This window comes from Etheostoma cragini, chromosome 15 (genome assembly GCF_013103735.1).
Source record: "Etheostoma cragini isolate CJK2018 chromosome 15, CSU_Ecrag_1.0, whole genome shotgun sequence".
Lineage (NCBI taxonomy): Eukaryota > Metazoa > Chordata > Actinopteri > Perciformes > Percidae > Etheostoma > Etheostoma cragini.
Window position 1 is genome coordinate 3373181 of NC_048421.1, and position 26260 is coordinate 3399440.

General features: G+C 40.4%; 2 protein-coding genes across 2 annotated transcripts in view; one reads left to right on the forward strand and one right to left on the reverse strand.

Moving 5' to 3' along the window:
• Positions 1-512: 512 nt before the first annotated feature.
• Positions 513-14805, reverse strand: gucy2c (guanylate cyclase 2C). The gene is made up of 27 exons (XM_034893257.1): positions 14191-14805; positions 12115-12227; positions 11568-11635; positions 11262-11483; positions 11051-11169; positions 10322-10421; positions 10027-10138; positions 9796-9940; positions 9150-9235; positions 8956-9070; positions 8768-8849; positions 8330-8423; positions 7640-7702; positions 7470-7541; positions 7142-7246; positions 6350-6436; positions 5925-6057; positions 5700-5837; positions 5418-5506; positions 5232-5323; positions 4670-4828; positions 3906-4098; positions 2542-2716; positions 1837-1935; positions 1658-1752; positions 1429-1505; positions 513-1347 (listed from the first exon to the last, which is right to left on the reverse strand). The coding sequence occupies exons 1-27, from the start codon at positions 14393-14395 to the stop codon at positions 1188-1190; spliced, it is 3198 nt and encodes a 1065-aa protein (XP_034749148.1). The 5' UTR covers positions 14396-14805; the 3' UTR covers positions 513-1187.
• Positions 14806-20346: 5541 nt separating this feature from the next.
• LOC117957479 (phosphomannomutase 1) overlaps positions 20347-26260 on the forward strand; it is an 8856-nt gene continuing 2942 nt past the window's right edge. Inside the window, exons 1-6 of the mRNA XM_034893246.1 lie at positions 20347-20735; positions 21584-21701; positions 22880-22956; positions 23558-23649; positions 23873-23972; positions 24626-24701. Coding sequence (XP_034749137.1) covers positions 20652-20735; positions 21584-21701; positions 22880-22956; positions 23558-23649; positions 23873-23972; positions 24626-24701 — 547 coding nt within the window. The 5' untranslated portion in view covers positions 20347-20651. The remainder of the gene's footprint in view (positions 20736-21583; positions 21702-22879; positions 22957-23557; positions 23650-23872; positions 23973-24625; positions 24702-26260) is intronic.

Here is a 26260-nt window from a genome sequence, read left to right on the forward strand (position 1 = left end):
ACCATGGTCCCAGAAATCAGCCGCATCTTAGACGTCAACTATCTGGAGTTCACTTTCCACAAACAGCTTGATGTGAACAATGCGGTCCTCTAGATCAGGACGTGGCTTTGAGGACAATGTGTTGTCTGCACTGCGATGCACAGTATGGTCCCCCGGGAGATGAGACAGGGCTCCTCTGCGTCGATTGGAGCAACCTTATTTGTTTTAAAGACTTTTTTCTTTAGCCATGACTTTACTTTCTGCAGCCACGGCTTTCTCGCCAATTCAAGAGGCCGAGTCGTTTCTGTGAGTTGTGTTTTGCCGTGGACCAGCTCCACGGTCATGTCGTGGACCTGTCTGATGAGGGAACTCTGGTCCTGGTTGCTTTGCACCTAGTTCCACTGTCTTTGCAGCACAAAAAGCTTTTTACGTGGTAAATATTGGGTCAAACTTTCTCAATCAATGAGATTCCTGAAGGCAACATCTAAACATAAAAGGAGAAGTGTTTATTCAATATCATTTTTTCTGGAGATAATTGACCATCTGGTTTTTTCATGGATCTTAAAGCAGGACTCTTACTAAAATCCATGTAGTTTTGACAATGTGTGAGTTGTCATTGCCTTATGCTATAAATTACAAAAGGCATTTTATAATAAAAAGCCACCCAACACAGTTCCAGGAACAAGTTGTTGCCATTATTTGTGTAAAAATGTAAGACTTTGGCGCCCCCAAGTGAATCAATGTTTGCTACTCTTACAGCCAGTTTTACTATTGGTTCCTCTCTTATTCCCATGAATGACAGAGCAAATTTAATGAGTACAACATGGCTACAGTGATGTTATCTAAATTAAAAAAATGCAAGCCCCACACAATACAATATGCAGGGGCTTATTTATAGCCCTTCTTCCATCACAAAAAAACTCAACAAACATCTTCAGTGATGTGTAATAAGTATCTAAAGGAGGATTTTCCCTCCAACAAAAATGTAGTCTTATAAACCGTTCATTGTATGTAGCAGACGGATGAGTATTGAGGGGGGAAAACATCAAAAGGGGAAAGAGAGAACTGAGACCCTGTGGTAGGAACATTTATCATTGCATGTTCCATCGCTGCTCTGCTCCACTGTCACTGCAGACAGGTACACAGACTATGACGCATGGCTGCAATATCCACCTTTATGGCCAGGTTTGTATGGAAAGTTTCTCTCATCACAGGTAGGTACTGGGGATGTCAGTAACAGCCAGGTGGAAGTACTCTGGCGAGCTGTCCCCCTGCAGGCTGCTGTCGCTCTCGCTCCCATCTTCACGATTCTTCAGACTGGACACGATCATCTCTGCCAGGTCCTGCTGTAGCCGCTGGAAGTTCTCCCTTAGACAGTAATGAAGGGTTATTTTAGATTATGGATGCACATGTGGGAAGTAAATCTATTAAAAGCTATGTATTACTCACGCTGTTGGTGGTGTTGGGAGGTTGTATTTTCCCCCAGTCACTCCTGTCAACCAGAATGTCATCTCTTTGCCTTTACCCTGTTGGTCAGACACACACGCACACACACAAACACACACACACACACACACACACACACACACACACGCACACACGCAGAGAATCAGAGCAGTTACTACTATCTGTATGGTTTGCATGTGATGTCAATGAATTCAAAAAAAGCCAAACTAACCTTCAGGTAGGTCTCTCCTCTTTTTTCATACTCAAACTTGCAGTCTGTCCTCTGTAGGATGTTGATGGTGGACTGGCTGACATGAAGTCTCAGAGCTGGAAGGACGACATGAGAACGAATCATAAGTCAAAGCCTCAGCGCGTGTGTGTGTGTGTCTGTGTGTTTGTTTTGTCTCTTACGCAGGCCCGTGGACTCCATGCGTGATGCAGTGTTGACTGTATCTCCAAAAAGACAGTAGCGAGGCATCTTGTTCCCCACCACTCCTGCTGCACAAGGTCCTACACACAGTACACAGTACCCAAACATTAAGGGTCCCATGACATGGTGCTCTTTGGATGCTTTTATAAAGACCTTAGTGGTCCCCTAATACTGTATCTAAAGTCTTTTTCACAAATTTCAGCCTTGGTTCAGAATTCCAGCCACTAGAGCCAGTCCCACAATGAGCTTTCCTTAGTATGCGCCATTTTTGAGTCTGTAGCTTTTGAGGAGGAGAGATGGGGGTGTTAAGATGTAGGCTGGGGGTGTGGCCTTGACCAACTGCCACTTTGCTCATTTGAAAGCCATGATGTCTCTCTCTCATGGGTGGGCCAAATTCTCTGGGTGGGCAAAGCAGAGAAAGGGAGGTAACATTTCCCCTTATAAGGTCAAAAGGGACAAGGTTCCAGATTGGCCCATCTGAGCTTTAATTTTCGCAAAGGCCGAGTAGGACACCCAGGGTTCAGTTTAAACCTATCACCATTGCTAGCCACTGGGGTACCATAGGCTGGCTGGGGGAACTCATTATTGTTAAAAACATTAATTAAGTGAGAAATGTTCATGTCATGGGGCAGAGGGAAAAGAAAGAGGATTACATTAAATAGGACAAAATCTTGACTTTATGTTACCTGAATGCACACCGATACGGATCCACAGAGGAATGCCAGGCAGGTGTAGCAACTCAAACGTCCCGACAAATGCCAGCATGTCAAGGGCCATGTGGGCGATGTCCACTGCATGCCGGTCCCCGTTGCGTTTGGGCAAACCTGATGCAACCATGTACGCATCTCCTATTGTCTCAACCTGAGAGATAGAAAATAGATTAGTCACGTGCAGTTTAGATCCATGCCTGTCCAGACTTATACAATATATGTAGTGTAGATGTTAATGAATTTAACAAAAGATACGTTTTCTTGGCATGCTTTACACTTATCTTAAACCCAGCAGTGCAGAAGACCTATAAAATCACCCCAGTTTCAAGATCAGTATCACCAGTTCAGTATTACCAAAGCTCTCCTCTCAGTTATGGCGTTGAATAATGGTCAGAAAAGTGTTCTTGCCAAACATTAAACATACACGCCGACTTTAAGCCAAGTGGTGTGTTATCTGTACGCATTTTGAGCTATCTGTCTGTCTACGCTGTATACAGCGTGCATAAACATACACACCACTCGCCATGTTATCGCGAAAATAAAACAAAGGTTGAGTTTAGGAAACGTGACACTCTGGTTGGGTTTAGGAAAAGAAGAACAGTGTTGGCTTTAGTAAAAAAATAAACTGATGTCTGAGTTTAGGAAACATGACGCAGGACAGGATCCCCAGACTCTGAAAGTCCTGTGTTTTACCCATCCACCACCCCAAACAACTTCCCTGTGCGGCTTTTTGCCCTTGTCTTGATAACATGCCAATAATGGCATGCAAAATGGCATGTCATACATACGCCATTTCATGAGAATCGTGAAGAGAAATGTCTTGCAGAACATTGTGATGTCACAGTGAATTTGACTTTTGACCTATTCTTAAATATCCTCACTTATCCTATTAGACATTTGTGTGAAACATTGTCACAATTAGCGCAGAGTCTCTTGAGTTATGACCAGAAATGGGTCATATCAGGTCACAGTGACCTTTGACCTTTGACATCCAAAATCGTGAGACATGTGTTCCAGATTTGAAGCGATTTCCTCCAGGCGTTTCTGAGATGTCACATTCACCAGAATGGGACAGAGGTACGCATGAAGGGACAATATGAAAACAGGATGCCAGCCGGAGGCATAAAAAAAATGGTATTGCATTCAGTAAACATAATAATGAACCATATATACCAATCTAACTCTAAATTCAACTACTCAAAGGCTTTAGATTAATGTTTCCTGTTAAGCCTAAACCTAAGTCCTATCTCACAAGACGAGGCGTTAGAAAACCAACCAGATAAACAGCAGTTATATTCTGTCTGAGACCCTCAGGATATAAAGGAGTTAGACTGAAGTACCTTGTAGACATCATGGTGGTCGAGGATGCTGTCAAAGTTCTTGTAGATGTCGTTGAGCATGTCGACTACCTCCATGGGGGTGCTGTAGTGGCAGAGGGTGGTGAATCCCACAATGTCGCTGAAATAGATGGTCACCTCCTCAAACAGCTCTGGTTCCACTCTGCCCGTCTCCTTCAGTGACCTCACCACCGGGCTGAGGAGGTGGAAAATGCTCATGTTAATTGATGGCAAATTAAAAAATGCTGTCAGTTTGTTTTTCACTACATGTACATGCAAATCCATGGACATGTAGCAAATGCAAACTCAGCTTTGCTTTAAGCTGTAGGTCAGGCACCAAGATTAGGAAAATGAGGAAAAGTCAATGTTTTCAATCACAGTATAAATAAATACCTACTGTATATTTTTTTATATCTGCATCGCTTTTTTCTGTGATGGCTGAGGTACTTTTTGGTCCAATGTGGCCCTTGATGAAATTGAGTTTAACACTCCTGAACTAAGCAATCACCACAGGTTTAAGATCAGTGTTTCCAATTCAGTATCCGACCAAATGTCTCCTCTTCTGTTTCCGAGTTATGGCGTTGACTAACGGCCAGAAACATGTTTTTGCAGAGCATTATGATGCCACTGTGAAGTTGAACCTTTAACCTTTTGGATATAACATTTTTCAGTAATATTTAATACAAAGATATATCAGTGCAGCTTTAAACATCTTTTCAGTCATCCTCTGTAAATGGATATGTCAGGACTGTTGGGTATAAACCTACCCAGGAAGTAGCATAAAGTTGAGGCGATCAGCTCTGTCCCTCTCAGCTTTGTACAAAGAGGTTCTCTCCTCTACCAGATGTTCCAGGGTCCTGGAGTACATCTGCAGTCGACGGATCAGGTTGTCCATGTAAGTCTCACTGGCTTGGTTATGCAGGTTACTGTGTCAAAGTGAAAAACATGTCACATTAAAATCACTGTTTCTATCATTCTATCATAAATGAATCAAGTACGAGAGTAGTGCAGCAGGAATGATCTCATGCAATAAACAATAAATAAAGATTGCATACACTATAGAGCCTAAAGTATGTGGACATCCCTGTGTTTTCGTAGTTTTGGCGCCTTAGGTCTAATTAATGGAAGGGTTAGTATGTTTAGTCAAGTGCATTTGATTTATATTGCCAGAAATCACAAAGTACAGTATTTAGCTTTTTTTCAATTTGATGTGGAAGAACTTGAATGGCCTGTATTACACGTATAGGTGTAATGTTTTGGTGTCCACTAAAATTTGGCCATGAAGTGTGAAGTGAAAGAATTGAAATTGAATGCGTAGCATTGACATACCTGAAAATCTTACGCAAAGATGACTCTATTCTCTTAAAATCTGGCCTTCGCTCTGGCTCTTCGTCCCAACAGTTTTTTATCAGCGTGAACAGCTGAAAGAAAAAGAAAAAAAGATTTAACTTGATTTGAACAAGCAGCTTTACATTGTGAACCATCAATCGCTACAATGTTTAACAGATTTCTTACCTCGACCTCCCTCTCTGATGCACCGTCAAAGTTAAGGTCCGGTCTGAAGAAGCTCATCCCACTGGGATACTGCACTCTGTAGAGCTTCTCTTAAGGATTAAATGACATTATAATATAATCAACGCGAGCAGGACTTAGAGCGGAGGACGATTACTGAGTCTGTGGTTGCCGTGTGGTCAAAGATATGTTCCGCATCAACATCCCAACAATCTCAACAAACCTGTCTTGTTTACAGTTAGTGTCACAATTTATGTAATAGTATCCCAAATTATCCAGACCTACCTGCAGGATCAGAGCAGCACTGTGTGTGGAACGGGGTCCACCTCATAACGATCTCATGAGCAATGATAGCATAGCTGTAGACATCGCCTTTTTGAGACACCCCACCTTTACGAAGATGCTCTGGGGCCGTCCACAAGTCTGAGGAGAGGAGAGGAGAGGAGCTGAGTCTATTTTCAGATTTGAGATTTTTTTTTTAATAAACCTCACTGAAAAACTAATTCTCACCTCTGCCTGGGCTCAGGATGGTGTGACAGCCGAAGTCAGTGATCTTGACCACCATGCGGTTGTCGACCACACAGTTGGTCGACTTGAGGCGACCGTGGACCTCGATGTTACTGGAGTGGAGGTATGACATGCCCTGTAAAAGATATAAAGCAGCAGGACAGCAGTGACCTGGTTGTTTTTCGTTGTATCACCCTACTCTCCCTAAAATGCAGTGCAAGTGAGGTAAAAATACATTGAACAATATAACTGATTATTACCTTTAAAACAAATCATGACCATGTCAAGATCGAAAATAAATCACTGAATGACAATTTTTTCACTTCACTTATTTTCCTTCTGTGGAAATTGTATTGCTTTCCTATTTGGTTAAGTATAGGAATATGTAACACGCCCACAAAAACTTTGTTAACAAAAGCAAAACATACCTTTGCTATGTCATACATGACTGATATCTTAAACTCCATGTCCATGAAGGTTTCATCTGGGTAGGAGATCCTGTCGTTCAGAATGTACTGGGTGAAAAACAAAAGTTCATATTTGATCACTTTTACTACTCTGCTCTCTGTACTCAGTTATAATGCAACTGTGCAACACTTAATTACATCACAAGCAAGGGTGTTTGTGTATGTGTGTGTGTGTGAGAGCAGCAAACATTGGACATTATGAAGGGAGGCCACTGAGCTTTCTCATGAGTGTGTGTGTGTAACATGAAGTAAAGTCATACAGTTGAATTCAGTGCAGCACAATTCACAATGGAGGTTCACAGAGCAAGAAAATAAAAAAATTAAGCCTAATGACAAAATAACTGTTCTTTAAGCAAACTAAGTAACAGTGAAAAAATACAGTAAAAAAGAACAAGCAAGGTCTCTTTAGATGCTTTTAAGTCAGCCAAGTAGTAAAATAAAAGTAGTAAAATACAAGACCAAACAAATATGTAACTACTATAGATCACTTAGCCCTTATATCTTAACTAAATATTGTTATTAAAATAAAATAAATAAATTGCATAGACTATATCTTGGATACATGTTCCAAGTATTTATTTCAAGTAACCTAGTAGTTCTGATGAAATAGCAAAGGTTCTAAAAGATCCTATCTCACGATGTTGATCAATTTTGTGGATCCGCAGGAAAAAAATTATCACATTAATCCAGCAGGATCTGACTAATAAATGCAGGGATATGCAAAACAAAGTGTGAGTGATTGTCTGCACTCACCCTGAGGGACCCCCTCTGACAGAGCTCAAACACCCCAAACACTCCGTACTCAAACTTCACCGTGCCGTAGAACTTGGTCAGGTTGTAGTAATCTATTTGCAGCAGCTGAAACATGAAGAGGAGGCAAGGATGAAGCGACAGGAAAGGGTCGGGATGGGTAGGGAGGTTGGACAGAAAGGTTGTTTTTAAAAGAAACTTGGGAAACATACTTGTCCTGCTGTGACATGACAAATATCTCAAATCTCACACAGACATTAATGCGGAGCTGAAAGAGGAGAGAAAGGCAGAGGTAGGGTCAGGGAACTGGCCTGACACAGTGGTGTCTTACAGTGTTGAGCTCAATCCTCTGGTCCTCGGTGAAGTCTCCGTCCGTGTGCTTCAGCTCTTTCAAGATTACAGGCTGAAGAATACAAAGAAATAAGATACGTCATGTCTTTCTTTTCCTTTTTGTCATAACTATATTATTAAATTGAATTTTAGAAGTTGGACTGTTGGTACCTTCTTGTCATAGCGGCCTCTGTGATTGAAGAAGGTGCTGTCCTTCCTCTTATCTTCATCGATCTGTTACACACACAAACACACACACTAATCTGATTTTACTGTTCTTATTTGTGACCTCATCCAATTTCAAGACCACACAATAGTGTTTAACAGCCGCAACAGCAATGCTGGTAATGTTTTCTCCTTGCCCGATAACTGTGAAAAATGCAGTCACTTTACAGGTCACTTTACAAACTTTACAGGTGTGTAGTTGAGATAAAGAATTAAGGCCCAAATCAAAGATGGGTGTGGTCTGAGTACGGGTGCCGTAAGTAGATGGTAGTAAGTAGGGAAGAAAGCATTGCCCCCCCCCCCCCCCCCCCCCCCCCCCCCCCCCCCCCCCCCCCCCCCCAGCTTTACGCCCCTGGTCCAATTTGGTACTGCGACTGGTTTGATCCCATCCCAAGACGGTGTCTAGTTTTAAAATTAACATTTCATTTGCCTTCAAGTGAAACATTAAGTTTGTGTACCTCCAAAAAAATCAGGCTACAGACGGCAGCTTAGTGTATTCCTAAACATTGGAATTGTTTTATTATACATATGTTCATTATTATGAATAGGGTCAAACATTGTTATCGCTCATCATAGAAAGGTTTCTGACCCCTGTATCTAAATTACAGGAAACAGCTGATTGATGAGGCTGTTTACCTTCAGAGAGACCTCCTTCTCATCCAGCGGACCAATCAGATGAGGGTTGATGTGAGACCACCTCTTCTGCAAAAGGCGCTGTTTCCTGTTCTGCCTAGCATTAATCACACATACAGACACGCATACAGACACACACAGACACAAAGACACACACACACACACACACAGTGTAAATACACACATTATGAGCACAGGGGATATTTATGGGGTAACTCTTTTGCTTTTAGAGTGCATCCCATCACTACATTTATAACAGCATTATGAACTAATGTAAACATGGAGGAAATCACAAATTTTTCTGGTGTTTCAGTTTTCTGAGCTGCAGTTAAAACCACCTGTTGTGAAAAAAAAAACTGTTCCTGTTCGGCAAATGCAGCTGATGCTAAAATTCTAAATCTAGCACATGTGATACGTCTGTGATACGTGTATGCTGTTTACCTGTAGAAGATGAGAGCGATGGCTGTCACCACGACAACACTAACACTCAGAACAATCACAATCACATCCTGCAAATTCAAGTCTGGAAGCATATAAACACAAACAGACGCATTAACAAAAAAGCTTTTACATCCGTACTCAGAACAAAGACAATGAAATTACACTATATCTCTAATTCGTAATATTACCATGTGGATTTATTGGCACATCAGGAGGCAGTTGACCATTCCAGTGCAGGGCGGGGTTTGGGTCTGTCATTATGGTTTTATTTTGTGATGTGTCAAACACTAACAGGGTTTGGTACTGGAGAGAGAAAAAGACAAAGTATAAAAACAAATGTGTGCATTGACTGTGTGAACTGCTGAATTGACAGTATTCTAACCTTGCCAGTGACAGTTGACGTGTAAATCATAGAGAAGTTAACATCTCTGTCACCATACTCATCAAGCACATAGTGTCCCCCCATACCTATGTGAAGAAAACACACACAAACACACACACACACACACACACACACACACAGATAGCATTGTTAATTTCTCAGCTACAATTATTTTTATTTGAGAATGTATCCAGAAAAATGAAAACATAATGAGTAGTTTTAATGTCTTTGCTTTGGATTTGAAAATTATTAAAAAGCTCAAATATATAAACATTATTTAATGAAAAAAATGTAATACACAATTACAAATAGACCTTCAAATAACGAGTCTAACCCTAACCCTATCAAACTCATTTAACTGCATTCATCAAAAAAAGTTTCATAGTACTGCAATTGCAATCCGGGAGAATTTTGGCAACTCAGATGGTGCCTTCAAGGACACCAGAGATTGGAGACTTTAAAAAAACGCAAACCCTAGGGAACAAACAATGTGCAATCCAGGATACTGTGAAAAGGACCCAGTACTTATCCTCGTACTTAGCTAAAGAAGACTTTTTACATAATCTCATAACTGCAATATGTAACAATAAAACTAACAATAAAACAACACAGTGTGTGACCTTGAGTCATCACTCATCGTACGCACCGTAAAAGGAGGCGTTTCCAAAAGGGTGGTCACTCAGAGGCACATTACAAGATCCCTTGTTATTTTGCTGACTGAGAATTTTCTCTCTGAGTACTTTGCCCAACAGCAGAGCCCCATCATGATACCCGGCCACATAGTCATTTATCTTTAATTGAAAGATAGACAAAGAAAAGTCAAAGTTTTACTCAAGAACCTGTTTCCCTACACAGTCCTGTTAAATTTGCTGCTCACCGTGTTGTTGAATGATGATTGTGCTGCAAAGCTGTAGTTCCTCTGTGGCAGAGTGATCACCACTACATCTTCCATACCCTTACTGGATGTTGTGTTGACATAATACTCAGGGCTGGAGGAAGGTGAAGGGTGTCACTGTGAACAGTGTTACTTCTATACGTTCAAACTTTTACATCTCTAGAGGTTTTAGAATTTAATATTCTAAATTTTGAACAGAAAAATAAGTTGCACATCTATTACATGAGAGAGGGACAAGAGACATTGCATGGGCAAAACGATGAGATCATAGACTTACTTGTAAATATCCAGGAGAATGAACATGATGTCTTCATCAATTGGGCCCGCTTTCTCCTTTATGGTAACAATGTCGTCAAGGCAGCCACATAAGATGAAAACTGAAATAAATAAATCAGTGTCACTTAAACAGGAATGGAAATGTTTGAGCTGTATGTACTGTACATTTAACACAACTCTTTTAAAGCACTGGTTATAGTATTTCAGTATCACCATCTAGGCTAGAAATACACAGCTGACTCTCCCTGTAACAATTTGGCCACAATACACTAGGTTTTGGCCCAGTATTGTTCCCTTTCCACTTAATGTATACTAATGTTGTGACTGTTCTGATTAGATATATTAGATTATGTCAACATAGACATTTGGTTTTTAAGCTTTGATGAAGGAATGACAGCTCAGGAAGAAATGGTTAACGGATTGAGATACATTAAGGGGTGACCGTGCTGTTGCGGCCCATAGACTGTCCCTATCAGATTTGCCCCCTCTATGGACTCAGGTTGACTCAGTTCAGGTTGATGTGTCTCCTGATGTGTCTGATATCTGTTTTGGTATGCATATGCCTGTGAGCTGTATATTTGTGCCCATAGCTGCATGCTTTTTGAAAGTTTATTTTGTTTTCTTCTTCGTTTTGATTTTACCTACCTCCGTCCGTACAGGACTTTGGTCGACGTGGGTTAAATGGGCTTTATAGAGACAATATGTACTGTAAGTCAAACAAAATACCCACTGTTGCTTTGTCTTTTTTTATCGGTAAGTTTCGCCTTCATCTCCTCTTCCCCAAGCAGCATCTCTCTCTCTGTCCTTTTGGCAAAGTTGGCCGAGGGTGCTTGCAATGCGCTAATGTACCTGTGGCAAAAGCAAGGTAATACAACAAAAAAGTGACAGATGCTGTAGGGCTGAATAAAGCTCAATCAGGTGATTTGCATGTGTTGGCTCACCAGAAGCAGTCCTCAGTTGTGTTAATGGTTTTCTTGTAGACATAGACATGCTTCCAAGGAGCTTCCTTAAATGGCAAAACTTCCTTCATAAAGTTGAATAATAGGTCTGAAATCTTGCGTGCCGGAGGCAGAATTCGGGTCAGTTTGGACTTATAGTCACATGGGAGGCCGAAACTCCCAGCAGAAATGATGGGAATGCTCAGGGTTAGGCCAATTTCCTCACTGAGGAAGACAACAGGGTGAAAAGTTGAAAGTCAATCAGCTGTTTTGTGGTGTATAATTAAAGAGAAACAGAGTCATACTCACTCCACTAACTGGAAGGTGGCATAAGTGCAGGAAGGCCCCAGCATAACACATCCAACATCACCATTATCCTGCAGAAAGATACAGCACATGCAGTTATTCTGTCATCAAAGAAGTGTTGTAAGTGTGTCACTTACTGTGTGAAACCAAAAACCACCACTGCCAAGGGTCAGACACTAGTTATAAAGGAACTAAAGAAAAAACTAGAAGCTCAACATCCCCTACAACAACTCTATTTAGAGTGCCATTGATGGAGATAAATCAATTGTTTTTAATAATTGACAGTTTCCTACAAAAACTGTCCTAGAACAGCTTGACAAAGTTACTCATTTGTAATTTTACATTTCAGTGAGCTATGACATCTAGGGATGATGAACAATCAAACCCTTAAAATGGGAAGTTTTTATTACTGCTTAAAAAATCAACCCAACGCTTCTCAGTGCAACCACAGTTTTTTTTTTGTTGAGAAATGACAAAAGAGGACAAAGATAAGAGATAAACACTTAAATGTAAACACTTTTTAGGCAGCTCATCTTTTGACCACACTCACATGCAGCATCTTGAGTATTGCCACTCCCTCACAGGTGCTGCTCCCACAGCCCTGTCGGTTGTACATGGTGGTGTCAAACCCGCTGTAGTTAGCCGTCATCTTAAAGTCTAAATCTTGGGTCATGAAAAGAAAATGCAGAATATAACAGTTTCATTTGGTAGTAAAATGACTAGCCTCTGACAAAATGATGGCAGTAAGAGTAGAATTCATCATGGGACATGACTTTAAATAATAACTCATCTGAACAATTTATTCCCATCACATGCATCTTTGGTTGACAAGTAACAGCTTCATTTCCAAAAATGGAGTTAAAGCATCAGTGAAAGGTCAGAAACCCTCAAGCAAGAGATTTATAGACCTGGTATAAAGGAGGTTTGGACCCACTGGTTAGTGCTGGATTTAGCTGTGTTTATTTCAGTTGTATGAATAGTTCACATTGGAACCGATCACAGAGAGCATTGTGTGGAGCTGACAGTCTGAATTAGCTTTGTAGCAACCTATTTGGCAATGGAGTGAATTTAACAGACGTTCATTAATATGAAAATGTTACCCACCAAAGCTTCTGGTCCAGACATGATACCTGGCTGCTTGCTTAGGGAGTGTGCATCCCAACTGTCTCATGTCTTCAAAGACATATTCAACATCTCCCTGAGTCAGGCTGCTGTGCCTTCATGCTACAAAACCTCAGCCATCATCCCTGTTCCAACAAAACCCATCATCACTAGTCTAAATGACTACCGGCCCATTGCACTCACTTCCATAATAATGAAGTGCTTTGAGAGACTGGCACAGGACCACCTTTCATCTGCCCTCCCCCCTGCACTGGACCCATTTCAGTTTGCCTACCGCCCACACCGCTCTACTGGGGATGCCATATCCACTTCACTGCACTTTAACCTGGAACACCTGGAGAACAAGAACTCTCTGGTTAACTTCAGGAGAAATCTGCCCGTGCCCCCCGATCCACATCAATGGGACCGCTGTGGAGATTGTAAAACACACAAAGTTCCTGGGGGTTCACGGGGCTGACAACCTGTCCTGGGACCTGCACACCTTCTCCCTCATTAAAAAGGCACAGCAGCGTCTGCACTTCCTGCGGCGGTAGAAGAAGGCCCACCTCGGTCCATCCATCCTGAGCACTTTCTACAAGGACACCAGAGGAAGTGTTCTGACCAGCAACATTTCTGTCTGGTTTGGGAACTGTAACGCTACAGAGAGAAAGGCGCTGAGCAGAGTGGTGAGGATGGCTGAGCGGACTATTGGGACTACTCTGTCCACCCTTCAGGAGCTGGCCCAGAAAAGATGCCTTTCAAATGCAAAGAGCATCATCAGGGCCCCTCTCACCCTGGCCATAGTCCCCTCTAGCGGGAGGTACTGCAGTCTGAGAGCAAGGACCGCAAGATTCAACAACAGCTTCTTCCCCACTGCTGTCAGACTGTTGAACAATGAAACACTAAAACAGTCTACACTATTTCACTTTAAAAATGGATATTTATACTTTATACTCTTTCCAACTGTATGTATCTGATATCTAGATATTTATGTTTTTCAGTTTTTTAAACGCTATATATTTATATTTATCACTCTACATGTTCCTCAAACCTATATAGGCATTTAAGCATTTATTTATTTTAATTCATATAAATAATAACTCAACTCTATTCTTTTAAGTGTACTATAGTTTCCTGTGGTTTGACAACAATGAAATCTTAAATCTTGAATCTTGAATCTTGAAAACAACCCCTAACCCTCCAAAAGAGATCCATCCTCTGTATGAACAAGTAAAAAAAAATAAACAATCTTGATTTTAATTTTAAATTAAGTATTCATTAACATCTCTTGTTACCCATTAGCAGAGAGATTAGTTCAGACATTCATACCCAGCCATCTTGACTTTGTAGTTCTCTGTTTTATGGTTTTCTAGAAGCTGCTACTACTTGACTGCCAGCTATTTAAACTGATATCCAGCTGTCACTTGACTCATAAAATTTACATTGCCTCCTTCTGAAAGATAATTCTTAAGATCTAGTTTGTAAGATTATCTGTGATGTCCATTCAGCCTTATATAGTTCATACCATGCTTAAGGTTCTCCTGCCAGTCCTCTTCTATGGCTCTTTCCACAGCCGCCTGCACAAACGGTCGACTCCACGCATAAGTGTTGTCCTCTAGTACCACAACATTCATGATGTATTTACGGTTCAAACAGTCTTCCAGCATCTGGTCGGCGACCACCGCCACTATCAACACCCCCAGGTAAGGTAAACAGTGTGAGCTGTACATCTTGTTCCTTGATAAGTTCCTGTTTCTCTCCGAATTCTGTGTCTTTTCCACTGTTTCTACATGTCAAAAGAATATATAACCCTGTTCAGATAGACAGATGGTTTGAAGGCAGGTTTTTGCATTCTTCCGCCTGAAGAGATCCTCTCCGTGATGGCGTAAGTCCAAAAACAGAAGTGAACAGGGTTCTTCAGTGACTCAGCAGAAGTCTCACTGCCTCTTGAGACGCTGTCCAGCATCCAGATAAGAGAATTTAAAAAATCTAGAACTTGGGCACCCAACCACTTTCAGTAAATACAAAAGAAAATATGGATTGAAGAGAAGAAACACAGTTTCTCGTCTAGTGAAAGCCTGAGATCAATAATCCTCCACCTTGGTACGGACTGGTCTACCTATGCTCCATACGTTAATGAACAACAGTTAAGTGACAGCCGGTGCACCAGTCAGAAGGAAGGTAGGGCAGGTGAGACTCTCACACTCCATCTAGACAGACTCAGTTGGAAACTTATTGAGATCATAATTCATTCGTTAGTAAAAAATAAAATTTAGGCCTGCCTCCACATGACATCTACTATCACTATAACATCGAAGATTGTTCCCAAATCTCCATTTCACCAGGGATCTGTCTGACCTTAACAACCTGAAGCAAGACCAAATCACCAGTATCTTTGCCCGCTTTTCATTTGACACGTGCAGATTGGTTGTAGTCATAACTTATAGACTGGCAACAAAAAAGTATGTGTTTAGGGAGTGGAAACAGTTCAACTAGTATTTTGACACAATCTGGCGCATTATAAAGACTCATTGTTCAAAGCAGAGGTGGCGGAAAGCTTGCATGGTGAGAGGGGCAAAGGTCACAGAAGGCCATAAAAGTGAAGGCTTGTGTGGAGTTGATAAATATTGTCTGCTATAAAAGCTGGGTGGATTAAGCCTATAAAAGTCTTGGCCCAACTGCTCATAAACCAGTGTCACCTCATTTTGAAAGAAGCAACTTTAATCCTTACAATAAAACACTGAACCAAAAATGAAATCATTTCACCTGCTGGTAAAAATACAAAAATAAAGGTTAAAACAGTCTGTACTCCAAAACCAAGACTTACACACATTACTTGTGGTTACTGTATCTATACGTGCTAGTAATGTCATCACAACCTGATTAAATCTGCATTCAGATTATCACAATGATCACAACCAGTTTAGCATAGCAGCGATGAGGTCATAATAAAAGTGATTCTGATTAACGGATCACTTAAATGATGAGGTTATCTTCTTTGTTTTTGTTATTCCACATCCAATAATGAATGAATTATCATCAGAATCAGTTTTATTGGCCAAGTACGCTTACATCCATCAGGAATTTGACTTTGGTAGGTGTTAACCCTCTTTACATTCAACAAATATACATGTGGTAGTAAACATTCAGTAGACAAATAGTAATATAGACACATACTGTACAATAGACAACGATATACATAAAGGCACATGTCAACACAATATACAAAATACAAATATACAAATATGACATAATATGACATAATGTTAAGACAAGACAAGAACATCCAAGAACTATTAAAAACGAATGTGAGAGTCACACCCTCGCACCGGGTGAGATGTTCCTTACAAAGTGTTAAGAGAGAGGTCGACACCCAACAAGAAACACAATTGTGGGTATACAGCATATTTCATATTTACAGTTTTGACACTTAACCTATTCTGTGGTTAAGGTATGGGAACGGTTGGACATACAGTCAGTTGGTCCACCACTTTGGTCCAGAATGAAATATCTCAACAACTACTCTATATGTTGCCTTGAAACTATGCACAAACATTCATGATCCCCAGAGGGTAAGACCTGTGCCCAAATCTGTAGCACCACCAGCACGTATAGGGCTTCACTCATGCTGAGAAATATCTCATACCTAATTGATGGATTGGCACAGTATTCATGGTTCCCAGAAGATGAATCCTACTGATTGTGGCAATCCTGTGCCGCCACCAGCAGGTCCAACTTTTCTCTAACCCTAAGAAGTATCTGAACATCCACAAAATTGTTTGGCACACAAGTTTGTACAGACATTCATTGTTTTCAGGCGATGAATCCTACTAACTTTGGTGATCTCATGACTTTTCCTCTGGCAACACCAAGAGGTTGACATTTGTGTCTCTACATGTCTGTTGAATGGATTGCCATGAATTGAACACATCTTCTACAAACACACTGTAGTCCTATTGCCAGTCCTAAATCTTGCTGATGTCCTCTTTTATCATTACATGACTGAATTGTCTTTCTCACACTGGTTTATTCTCTTTGCTTCTCTGCTGATAAGAAGAATCTCAAGAATTGTCATTTAGATAAAAGCTACATTTGTGCAGGTGAATTTACTTTTTTTTAAAAGTTTTCTATAGGATGTCACTCATGGAAGATCACAAATTGGCTACATTATCACGCTGTGTGAAAACAAACAACATTTATATACATTTGGAGTCGTGCTTAACATTTCCATTTTAAATTTCTGTTTTTCCTGTTCAGTGCATCATTACTAAGCATCCTGTCCGGCCACTACCTTGCGGGGTCGTAAATGTCCTAAACAAACACACATAGATGACGTCATAATTGCACAGTTGGGGCACACAACCATTAAGTCCCATTATGGTTTCATGTGAAGAGGTTTTCTGTCCAAACACACTCTGACATATTATCAGGCAGAGGAAATGGTAACATGTTAAAGAGGAACAATACTCTTTGTTTTATTGTCTTGTTGGGGCTGTTTAATAGCAACTGAATGCTGTCAACAGTGTCTGTCATTGGGAAATACGTCCAACTGAGCACTTTTCTTTCTGCATGAAGGTAGATAAGAGAGGGGTTTTAATGGAGGCCTGTATGTCAGGGAGCAACTACACAGGCAGGTAAGCATGTAGGCCACACACACAAACACATGTACGCACTTAAACACGTAAGAAAGAAAAGGGTTGAGGTAAGAAGAAATCTGAAATTTCCAATTGCAACACTTATGGGCTTTCATTATGTTGATGATGTTTGGATATACAGTCAATGAATACATCAGCAAAGAACAGGGTTGTTGTTTGAACCACTGTGGTATCAGGACTGTGGGACATTCCACGCGGACACTTTTCTCCAAAAATGTTTAATTGGTTGTTCAATTTTTAATTTGAAGCATGTAGATGCTCAAAACCAGGGAAAGATGCAAAGCAATGAAAATTGACAATCTGAAAATAGTCCCCATAAGCAAATTTTTTACTTTTGCTAAATTATAGTTACAGTGCCCGGCTGTTTCATGAAAGTGATGAGCCTATTCAAAAAATAAAATAAAATTTTTATGAACTGTGTTTTAGAGATTAACATCTTCAGTAGGAACAAAAGAGGGGTTGGGGCTAGGGGGGACCCGTTTCAAAAGTAAAGAATTGAGAGCCAGATCAGCAAATGTTGGTTTTGGTCTTTTCACGGGATTTGTTTACACAAAGACTTTTTACACAACCAGCCTTATCCACATGAATAAAGGTTAAAGCTGTCAGACCCCGTGACTGGAAGAAGCGTGGGGTTTAAGGTCAAAATGAGATAATGAGGCTCGTTCATTATTTCCAAAGCTAATGATTAGTCTGTTTATTATCAGTCAATGACTGCCCTCTGCTGCCTCCTTTCTCATACAATTTGAACATGTTGATTTGTTTTGCTTATACAGTGCTAGGGAGGACATCACATACAACTACAAAAATGTTGTGACTAACGCAATCATTTTAGACATTATTATGATTAAATGCAAACATGCAAGAGTACAGGTTACTTAAGGAGACCCACACACAATAAATACCTTTTGTCAATCCAAATCAATCTCTTTACTTTACTCTGTGGCACTTTGGGATTGATTTTAACAATGAAAAGTACTTATTATTATTATTATTATTATTATTATTATTATTATTATTATTATTATCTTTTCAATAATAAATTCTAAGAATTCCAAGAACAAATTGTACTTAGGATGGTAAGCTTACAGTTCAATGTTTCCTGTACTTCATAATTTGACATTCTTTTTTAAACTATGGTAATTTCAGAATCTAATCAGAATACTGTATTGATCCCTCAGGGAGATTATTTATTTTACGATGTCTTGTTGTTTTAGTTTTTATGTAAATCTAAATAAGGATGAATTTTTAGACATAGTTCCACTAACTTATTCTGAGGAGCTTTTCCAGTTTATTTGCTTTTGCTTCAACACTCAGACAATCTTTTTGACACATACTGTGCGTGTAATGCAAAGGGCCCGGGGTCTTTTTGTTGGAGAGGGCACGGCCCTCCTCTGGCAAACACAACCAGTTCTTCACTTAGGTCAACACAGTTTATCCGGCCCTGGACTTCATGTGCTTTTGAAAAAAGATGGTGAGAAATGACAGTGTTTAACTTGGAGTTCTGGTTGTTCTGGTTTCTGTACCATCCCCATCTTTTTAGCTAGTTCTGCCCTCTTGTGGTTTAATTCAGATGAGATGCTGCGCTTGTGCCTTTTTGGACATTTTAGAAATCTGATTTTGGATGTCCAAACTTCTACTTGTAATTGCTTTACATTGTAAAGATGATGACTGGTAATTTGATGTAACTACCATTTGTTGCACAGCATTTTCTCTGAAAAGTAACAACATGCTTTAAGTATTTCCAACAATCAGTCATAAAATCATAGATAACATTTGATTAGATTTCTAAAATTCTCAAACAAAGGCAAGACAGCCTGCCGGATAGGGTCTTTTTAGTGAAACAACAGAACAATATGAGATACATTTCACAATTACACAATCTCTGTAAGATAAGATGAACCTTTATTGAAAACCTTTAGGGAAATCTTGGTTGTTACAGCAGCACAAAGACAGTAATAGTACAGATAAATTAGATGAGAATAGATTAAATAATAAGAGGTATACAAAAAAGCTAAACCAAGATAGGAATAGAATTTAAAACATTTTATACAAGAACATATGTAGGCAAAAATTGCAAGGTAAAGTGACGTAACAACTGCTACATTAATCTTAATGCTCATGGATACTGGAATGAAGAGAAGTCTCAGCTGAATACAAGACCGTAAACTTTGTGAAAATAGTATTTCTAAAGCTTCTTTTACACATAGTTTGTGGTAAATTATTGGGAAAACCCTTCAGGAATCACCAGTAAACATTACTATTCACACATGCAGGGACATGTCTGCATTGCAACTTTTTGCTCTTGCCATGGCAATGCCAGATCAGATGGGGGAAGGATCAGCCCACCAGTTCTAATTACAATGTTCCTGCTTGCACCACAGCCACACCAGCAGTTTCCCTGGAACTTTACTAGGTCCTGAAGTGGGACATTGGTGGGGCAAATTTCCCACATAAGCTCCTTGGTCCCATTCACACATGACCCATGCAGTAAATGTCCATGCACAGTTCAGTGAAAGACTGAATGTGTGAAAGGGGCTAAACACAAAAGAATGGAGAAACGAAAGAAATATTGTGACTGGTTTAATTAAGTGGGTTTGTAAATGAATATTAATTGCAAATAAATTCAATTTCAAGACATATTTTTGCTAAATGTCTTTCATAAGGTCATATTACCCCTTTTGGAACTCATGTTTGTACTTAGTATGTTTACTTTTTATTTCCATTAAGATGCTGATGCATGTTTACATTGGAGAAACTATATTACAGCTGGAGACTGAATAAATTAATGCTGGTGAAATATAGTTTATCCTCATTGATAAATATTGTCTAACACTACTGTTTATATTGCACATCCTCTGTGGTTTCCTGGTCAGTTTCTTTGCTCCATCCATCACTTTCACTGGCAGGTAAAAGGCCAGCTGGCTCCTGACTGGCGTGTAAATTCAACTGCCCCGCCCATCTGATGACGTCACGCCTACCTGGCTTTGATTGGCTGCCGGGCGAGTTACAGTGTTGTGACAAAACACTACGTTACGTACAGCACGTCGTGTTTGTTGGTGTGAGCTGAACGGTTTCACTGACCCAAGCTGAACCGAGCCGAGACAGCAGAATTGTAGACTGAAAGGTAAAGAAGAAGAAGCTGCTGTCAGCGTCTAACTAACTAAGTCTATTTTATTTATTTTTATATTTCAACTGACTGCTGAACACGCTTAATTTCTGCCTGACGTGAATGTGTATTATTAGCTTACGTGTTTGTTTGCACGTGCGTGGACCTGGGACGCTTGCAATCAAAAGTCCAATTTGTAAGCGATAAAAACTAAGAGAAAAAGAAATGGAGAGAACCAACGGCTTCTCGTCGGACCGAAACATCCTCTGCCTGTTTGACGTGGACGGTACGTTGACACCACCTAGAGAGGTGAGCTCACATTCATCTAAAATCGATAATATAGGTTATTGTAGGTTATAAGCTTTCATAACTCCTCTGCTCCTCTTGCTCCTCTGCCTTTATAATTTGCTTCTGAATCATTTTCAGTGTGGGAGACAGAATGCGAGAGTACACTCTGTCCTCATATCCTTCTCCTTCATACACAGTTTTTACATTTTTAATCTCTTTCCTTCTTTCCTTCTTTACCCTTCACAAACGCCAGTGTTACCCAATTACTATTAACCCCACGCATGCTGTGACACATGGAGGGACTGCGTGGTCGTATCTGTGTGACCTATTTAAGTTCCTGCATAAATACACACAGAAAATACTCTGATACTGTCACCTCACATGGGCTTTAATTAGTGTTTTTGTCTTCAACAACAGTTATTTATGTAAGGTTTAGGGGAGAAATCATCTCTTATTATTCAGTCCAAGTTATTTTGTAATGACGCATGCTTCGTTTTTTCTTCCTTTTGGCATTGAGTTTGAATGCTTGGGTTCGTATAGGGTAAAGAATGTCTGTTTGTGTGTGTGTGTGTGTGTGTGTGTGTGTGTGTTTGTGTCAGCGCCAAGCTATTACATAATGCCATCTCCCTTGTGTGCAGCTTCATCCATATGTTGAAATAATCTGTGGCAAATTAAAGGCAAAGTCTGCAGTCATGTCCATTTTTCTCTGTTCTCTCTGTATAATTACACTTTAATAACACAGTGCAACACACATATTAAGCTATTAATGACAAGTGATACGTGTTCAGGCGTGTGTGTGTGCGTATGTGTGTTCAAAAGGGAGTTTTATCAGAAAACTCAAAACAATAACTTTTTCCTGTAATCTGCAGAAAATCGACCCACATTTGGACGCGTTTTTCCAGACTCTGCGGAGGAAAGTGAAGATCGGCATCGTGGGAGGGTCAGACTACTCCAAGATAGCTGAGCAGCTCGGGGAGGGGGATGATGGTGAGCAGACCTCATCCTGTCTTAACCACAGAAGGTTAATACACTGTATGCTGTATCACATCAGCTCGATGACACTGCATGACCCCAAACTAGTTTTTTCTATCTTCTGCTAATTGGAAACCAGTCTACAGAGAGTAGAGCAGGGAGGGCGGTCCTTGGGAATAATGTGGGATTTAGGCCGATGTGCCACGTAATAGAGAGACACAAAACACAACATCCTTCTAACAGATCCACTGTACAAGGCGTGAGCGAGATCTACGCCATTTTGACATCACATTGGTGCGCACACACTTGAATGCGTCGGCTGTAAATCATCCATAAGTCTGAAGCGTGGGCATTATAAGTTATTATAAGAATGCTGAAGGACAGTTTGTTTCTGTCTTCAGAAAGTGCAAGAAAAGGTTGCTGCTAAAGGCGTTGAACACTCTTTTAAAAATACCGCGATAATACCCAAAACTGTCTGTTATTTTACTGTCTGTAAAATATTACGAGCCATGTAGTTTCAGAACCTTGCCAAGTGTGCTAAAGGTGAATCTTTTTATACTTTATGATGCACACATTTTGATGTTGTTGTAGCTGGATAATGTGGTGACCTGTACTCTAAAACGACACTCAATATGACTTGAGACCACATTGAGAAGCTGTTCATGTTGTTTTGAAGTTATTGATGGTAAGCATTTTACACCCTGTTTAAACTCAGTCACTTAACAGTTAATCCCAATACCATGTTTTATTACATTTTTAACCAAGTTAGAAACAAAACATTTATTGTTATTTGTCACACACAATCCATCAGTAATTATATTATTAGCTTCTACAAGCCTCCATACATAATTTTGCAGGTGACTATGCTATGTTATAGGTGTGTGTGTGTGTGTGTGTGTGTGTGTGTGTGTTATAAGTGATCAACGCATGTTGTTAATGAGGTAAAGTTGCAGACCTTTCCTGCGCAGTGTTGTTTGTAGAGCACCCAAAGGCCAAAGTGAGTGGGAAGGTCAAACAGATTAAATTTGGCTTTTCTAGGAAGTGTTACATACACTGTAATCTGCTACAAGGTAATTATAGCAGGCTGTCCTATTCTTCTGTATTCGGCCCTTAATGGAAGAGCTGCTGTTATTTTGGTTAAGTGTGTAGGTTTTGAACATTGAGCCACATTCCACCTGTCTCCTCTCTTGCAGTGGTACACAAGTTTGACTATGTATTTGCTGAGAACGGGACAGTGCAATATAAAGATGGGAAACTCCTCTCAAAGCATGTAAGTCAACATTCAGAGCCCCACTTTTCACATGATCTGTGTTGAGACAAATACATAGTATTACTAAAGACATGCTTCATTTGTTTACATTTTGATGAAAAGTGTGTTTACCTCCTAAGACATAAGACAAATTAAATAATGTATTAGCGCCAAATTGGTTATGTTTAGTAGACAGTTGTGAAAAAAACATTTTCTTGTAGACCACATTAAGGTAACCTCTTTCTACAAATTGGTTCTAAAGGAGGTCTTGCTAAGATAGTTAAATACTGATGTCTTTCCTTCTATCTTGACAAACAGTATTGATGCACAGGGGGAAATGTATTTAATACATTGAATTTGTTTCAGTCACAACAATGGGAACAGAGCACAGTCCATCATGTGTTGTTATTTTTATGAAGTGTGGAAAAATGTGTATTTTTATAGATATAAACTCTAATTTTCATGAAATTCTGAATTTTTGTTGTTGTTGTTGTTCTGTCTTTTCTTGTTGTGCCTTCATTTGATGTACTTCCTGATACTTAATTATGAATATCTACAGAAATTTAGTAAAATAAAAAAATATTCATAGATATTTTCATGAAGTGCATTTTCATCCCATCAGGCCATTCAGAACCAGATTGGGGAGGAGCTGCTGCAGGACCTGATCAACTTTTGCCTCAGCTATATGGGGCTCATCAAGCTGCCAAAGAAAAGGTGAGACAAGACCGCCAGGCCACTAGTTAAATTAACCCTTAAGGGGACACACACACACACACACACACCTCTGACATGCCTTTATTCATCAGCACTGACCTGTTGAAACAGGAAAACACATCCTTGCACACGCGATTGTTAACATTTTTACCATTTCTACCACTTTCTACTACCACTACTACTGTAACATGTCTGTTAATGGTGCGTCCCTTTCTGCCTTCAGGGGAACATTCATTGAGTTCAGGAATGGAATGCTCAACATTTCCCCCATTGGTCGGAGCTGCACGCTGGAGGAGCGAATCGAATTCTCAGAAATCGACAAGGTAAAGTACTTTAGTCATTAGCAGATTAAAAGTGTCCAAGTGTATAGGTAAAATATTGCACCCACTCACCATTGGCTGTATGTAACGTTCCAGCTTATTCTGCTGTTGGACCTGTAGCATGTCGGTCTGTATGGGAGCACTGGTCATTTTTAACCCAAATTGCAGTGAAATTAAAACTTTATTAAAATGCACCATAGCCAAATTCAGTAACTAAACTAAAACTATGCATTATAACACATTAGACACTGAGAGTCACAGACTGCCTCTCTGTTTCATGACGTGCTCAATTAAGCAGACGGAGGGCAAACAATGTTGAGCTCTCAGGACAGCTTAACAGGCCGTCCATTGATGGTTCACAGAGCCGGGGCGATGTGCAGATAGCAGCAGAGGAGGAGAGGTTTGACCCATCAGCCACCTGCTAACATTTATGCAGCTGGATCCTTTGCTAAGTTCATACATTAAATAATGTATATTAAGATTATATGAGACAACATGATCTGAACATTACAAATTGCACACATTTAACTTCATGGGGAGCAAAGAAGATAATAGTTACCAATACCGAGGGTAGCCAGTGTGTTAAATGAATATAAACGTCTTGTGTGCAGTAACAAGGTCAGCAAAGTCTGACTGCCTTGTCACTTTCTCCACAGAGAGAGAAGATCAGGGAGAAATTTGTTGCTGCCCTGAAAGAGAAGTTTGCTGGAAAGGGACTACGGTTCACTAAAGGTGAGAGGGTCAAAAGCTGAAAGTCCACTTGGAGAAAAACTTGCTCAAGCCCCTGACACACAACCCCCGGCAGAAAAGGCAGTTGGACTGATCAGTCTCCCAGAGTTGGTCAAAAAAGGGCCACGGAACAGCAACTAATCTGAATTGTCGCCCAAAAATTAAAACCGGCAGCTGATTGGACAAACACATCACGTAGGTCTGGTTTCTCTGGAAATTGCCAGAGAAACCAGGAAAGCTCTGGAAAGCCAGACTGTCATGGTGGCTTGTTCAGAGTACAGTCTCATATTTTACTAAATTTTACTCATCGAGACGTGTTTCTGAATTATTTTAAGGAGAAATAGGCCATGCAGTTGCTGAATCTGTCTTCATTTCAGATCCACAAAGGTCAGTTTAAAAGATTTTAGTCAGATTTTGAGAGACATTAGTCCAGCTCATCCCGCTCCTCGTTTCGGGGTTTGCACTCCACCAATTAGAATAGTTAGTTCCCGCCTTCCGACCGAGCATGTCAGGTCGGCCAAAATGAAGGCCGACGGCCCCTCCGGACCACACCGGCACGGAACACATCGAACAGACTCGAGTCACCGACAATCGCCTGACTGTCTGACGGCCGATTATCGGGTTGGTGTGCCACGGCCATTACAGGCATGTGCACAAAAAAACATACATCCTGTAATATTTTACCCACTGGCGCTAAATCTGACTGCTCTCAAGGTGTAAATTATATTGGGGAAATGGGACATGACAGATTAACCTTCTTCTAATCTGCATGAGGTATTTTTTTATTTAACCTTTATTTATCCAGGAAAATTGATCAAGAACAAATTCTCATTTGCAACGACAACACTCACTTTTAACACTCGTGCTTTCTGAATAAGCAACAGCGCCTTTGTTTGTATTCTTGCAGCGTATTGTTTTAGGATCCTTCTGATTACACTAGCGTAGTTTAATGTCAAACCAGTTTTGCAGCATATCTGTCTGTCTTTTCTCTTTTCCATGTTTTTATTTTTTAAAGTCCCTTGTACCTCCACGTCTGTGCTGTATGGAGGACCGCGTTCTGGACATTGGAACCCTCGGTTAACTATTTAATCCTTCTCTCTCTGTGGTAACACTGCAGCAGTAAGCTGAATTGGGTAATTGCTGTTTGCCTACGTGCTCTGCGTGGTGTGTGAGCTTCTGCTGGTGACGCCTCGAGGACTGTTCACAGTGAAGACAAACAAAGGAGAAAGACAGGCTTGTTTTTTCTCCACTTCTTTTCCCGGTTAAGATCCCTTGTATGTTATACTGGGCCTACTGTCTGAGTTCACTGATTTCAACATATATCTATTATGTTACCCAACGTTTATTACCACAGTGTTGTCATATATTTACGTGCACAGCTATGCATTGTCAGCAACTTAGCAGCCGTGCTGTGTCTTTGCTCAGGGATGGAAGAAGCAAGCTGGGGGATGGGTTGGTAAGAGTTGGTTGTATCACTGGAGTGTGTACAGTCGGGGGTGGAAGGTGTTTGGGATGGAGACGTCTGGAGGGTGTGTGAGTGAAACAGCCCTCTGATTGGCCAG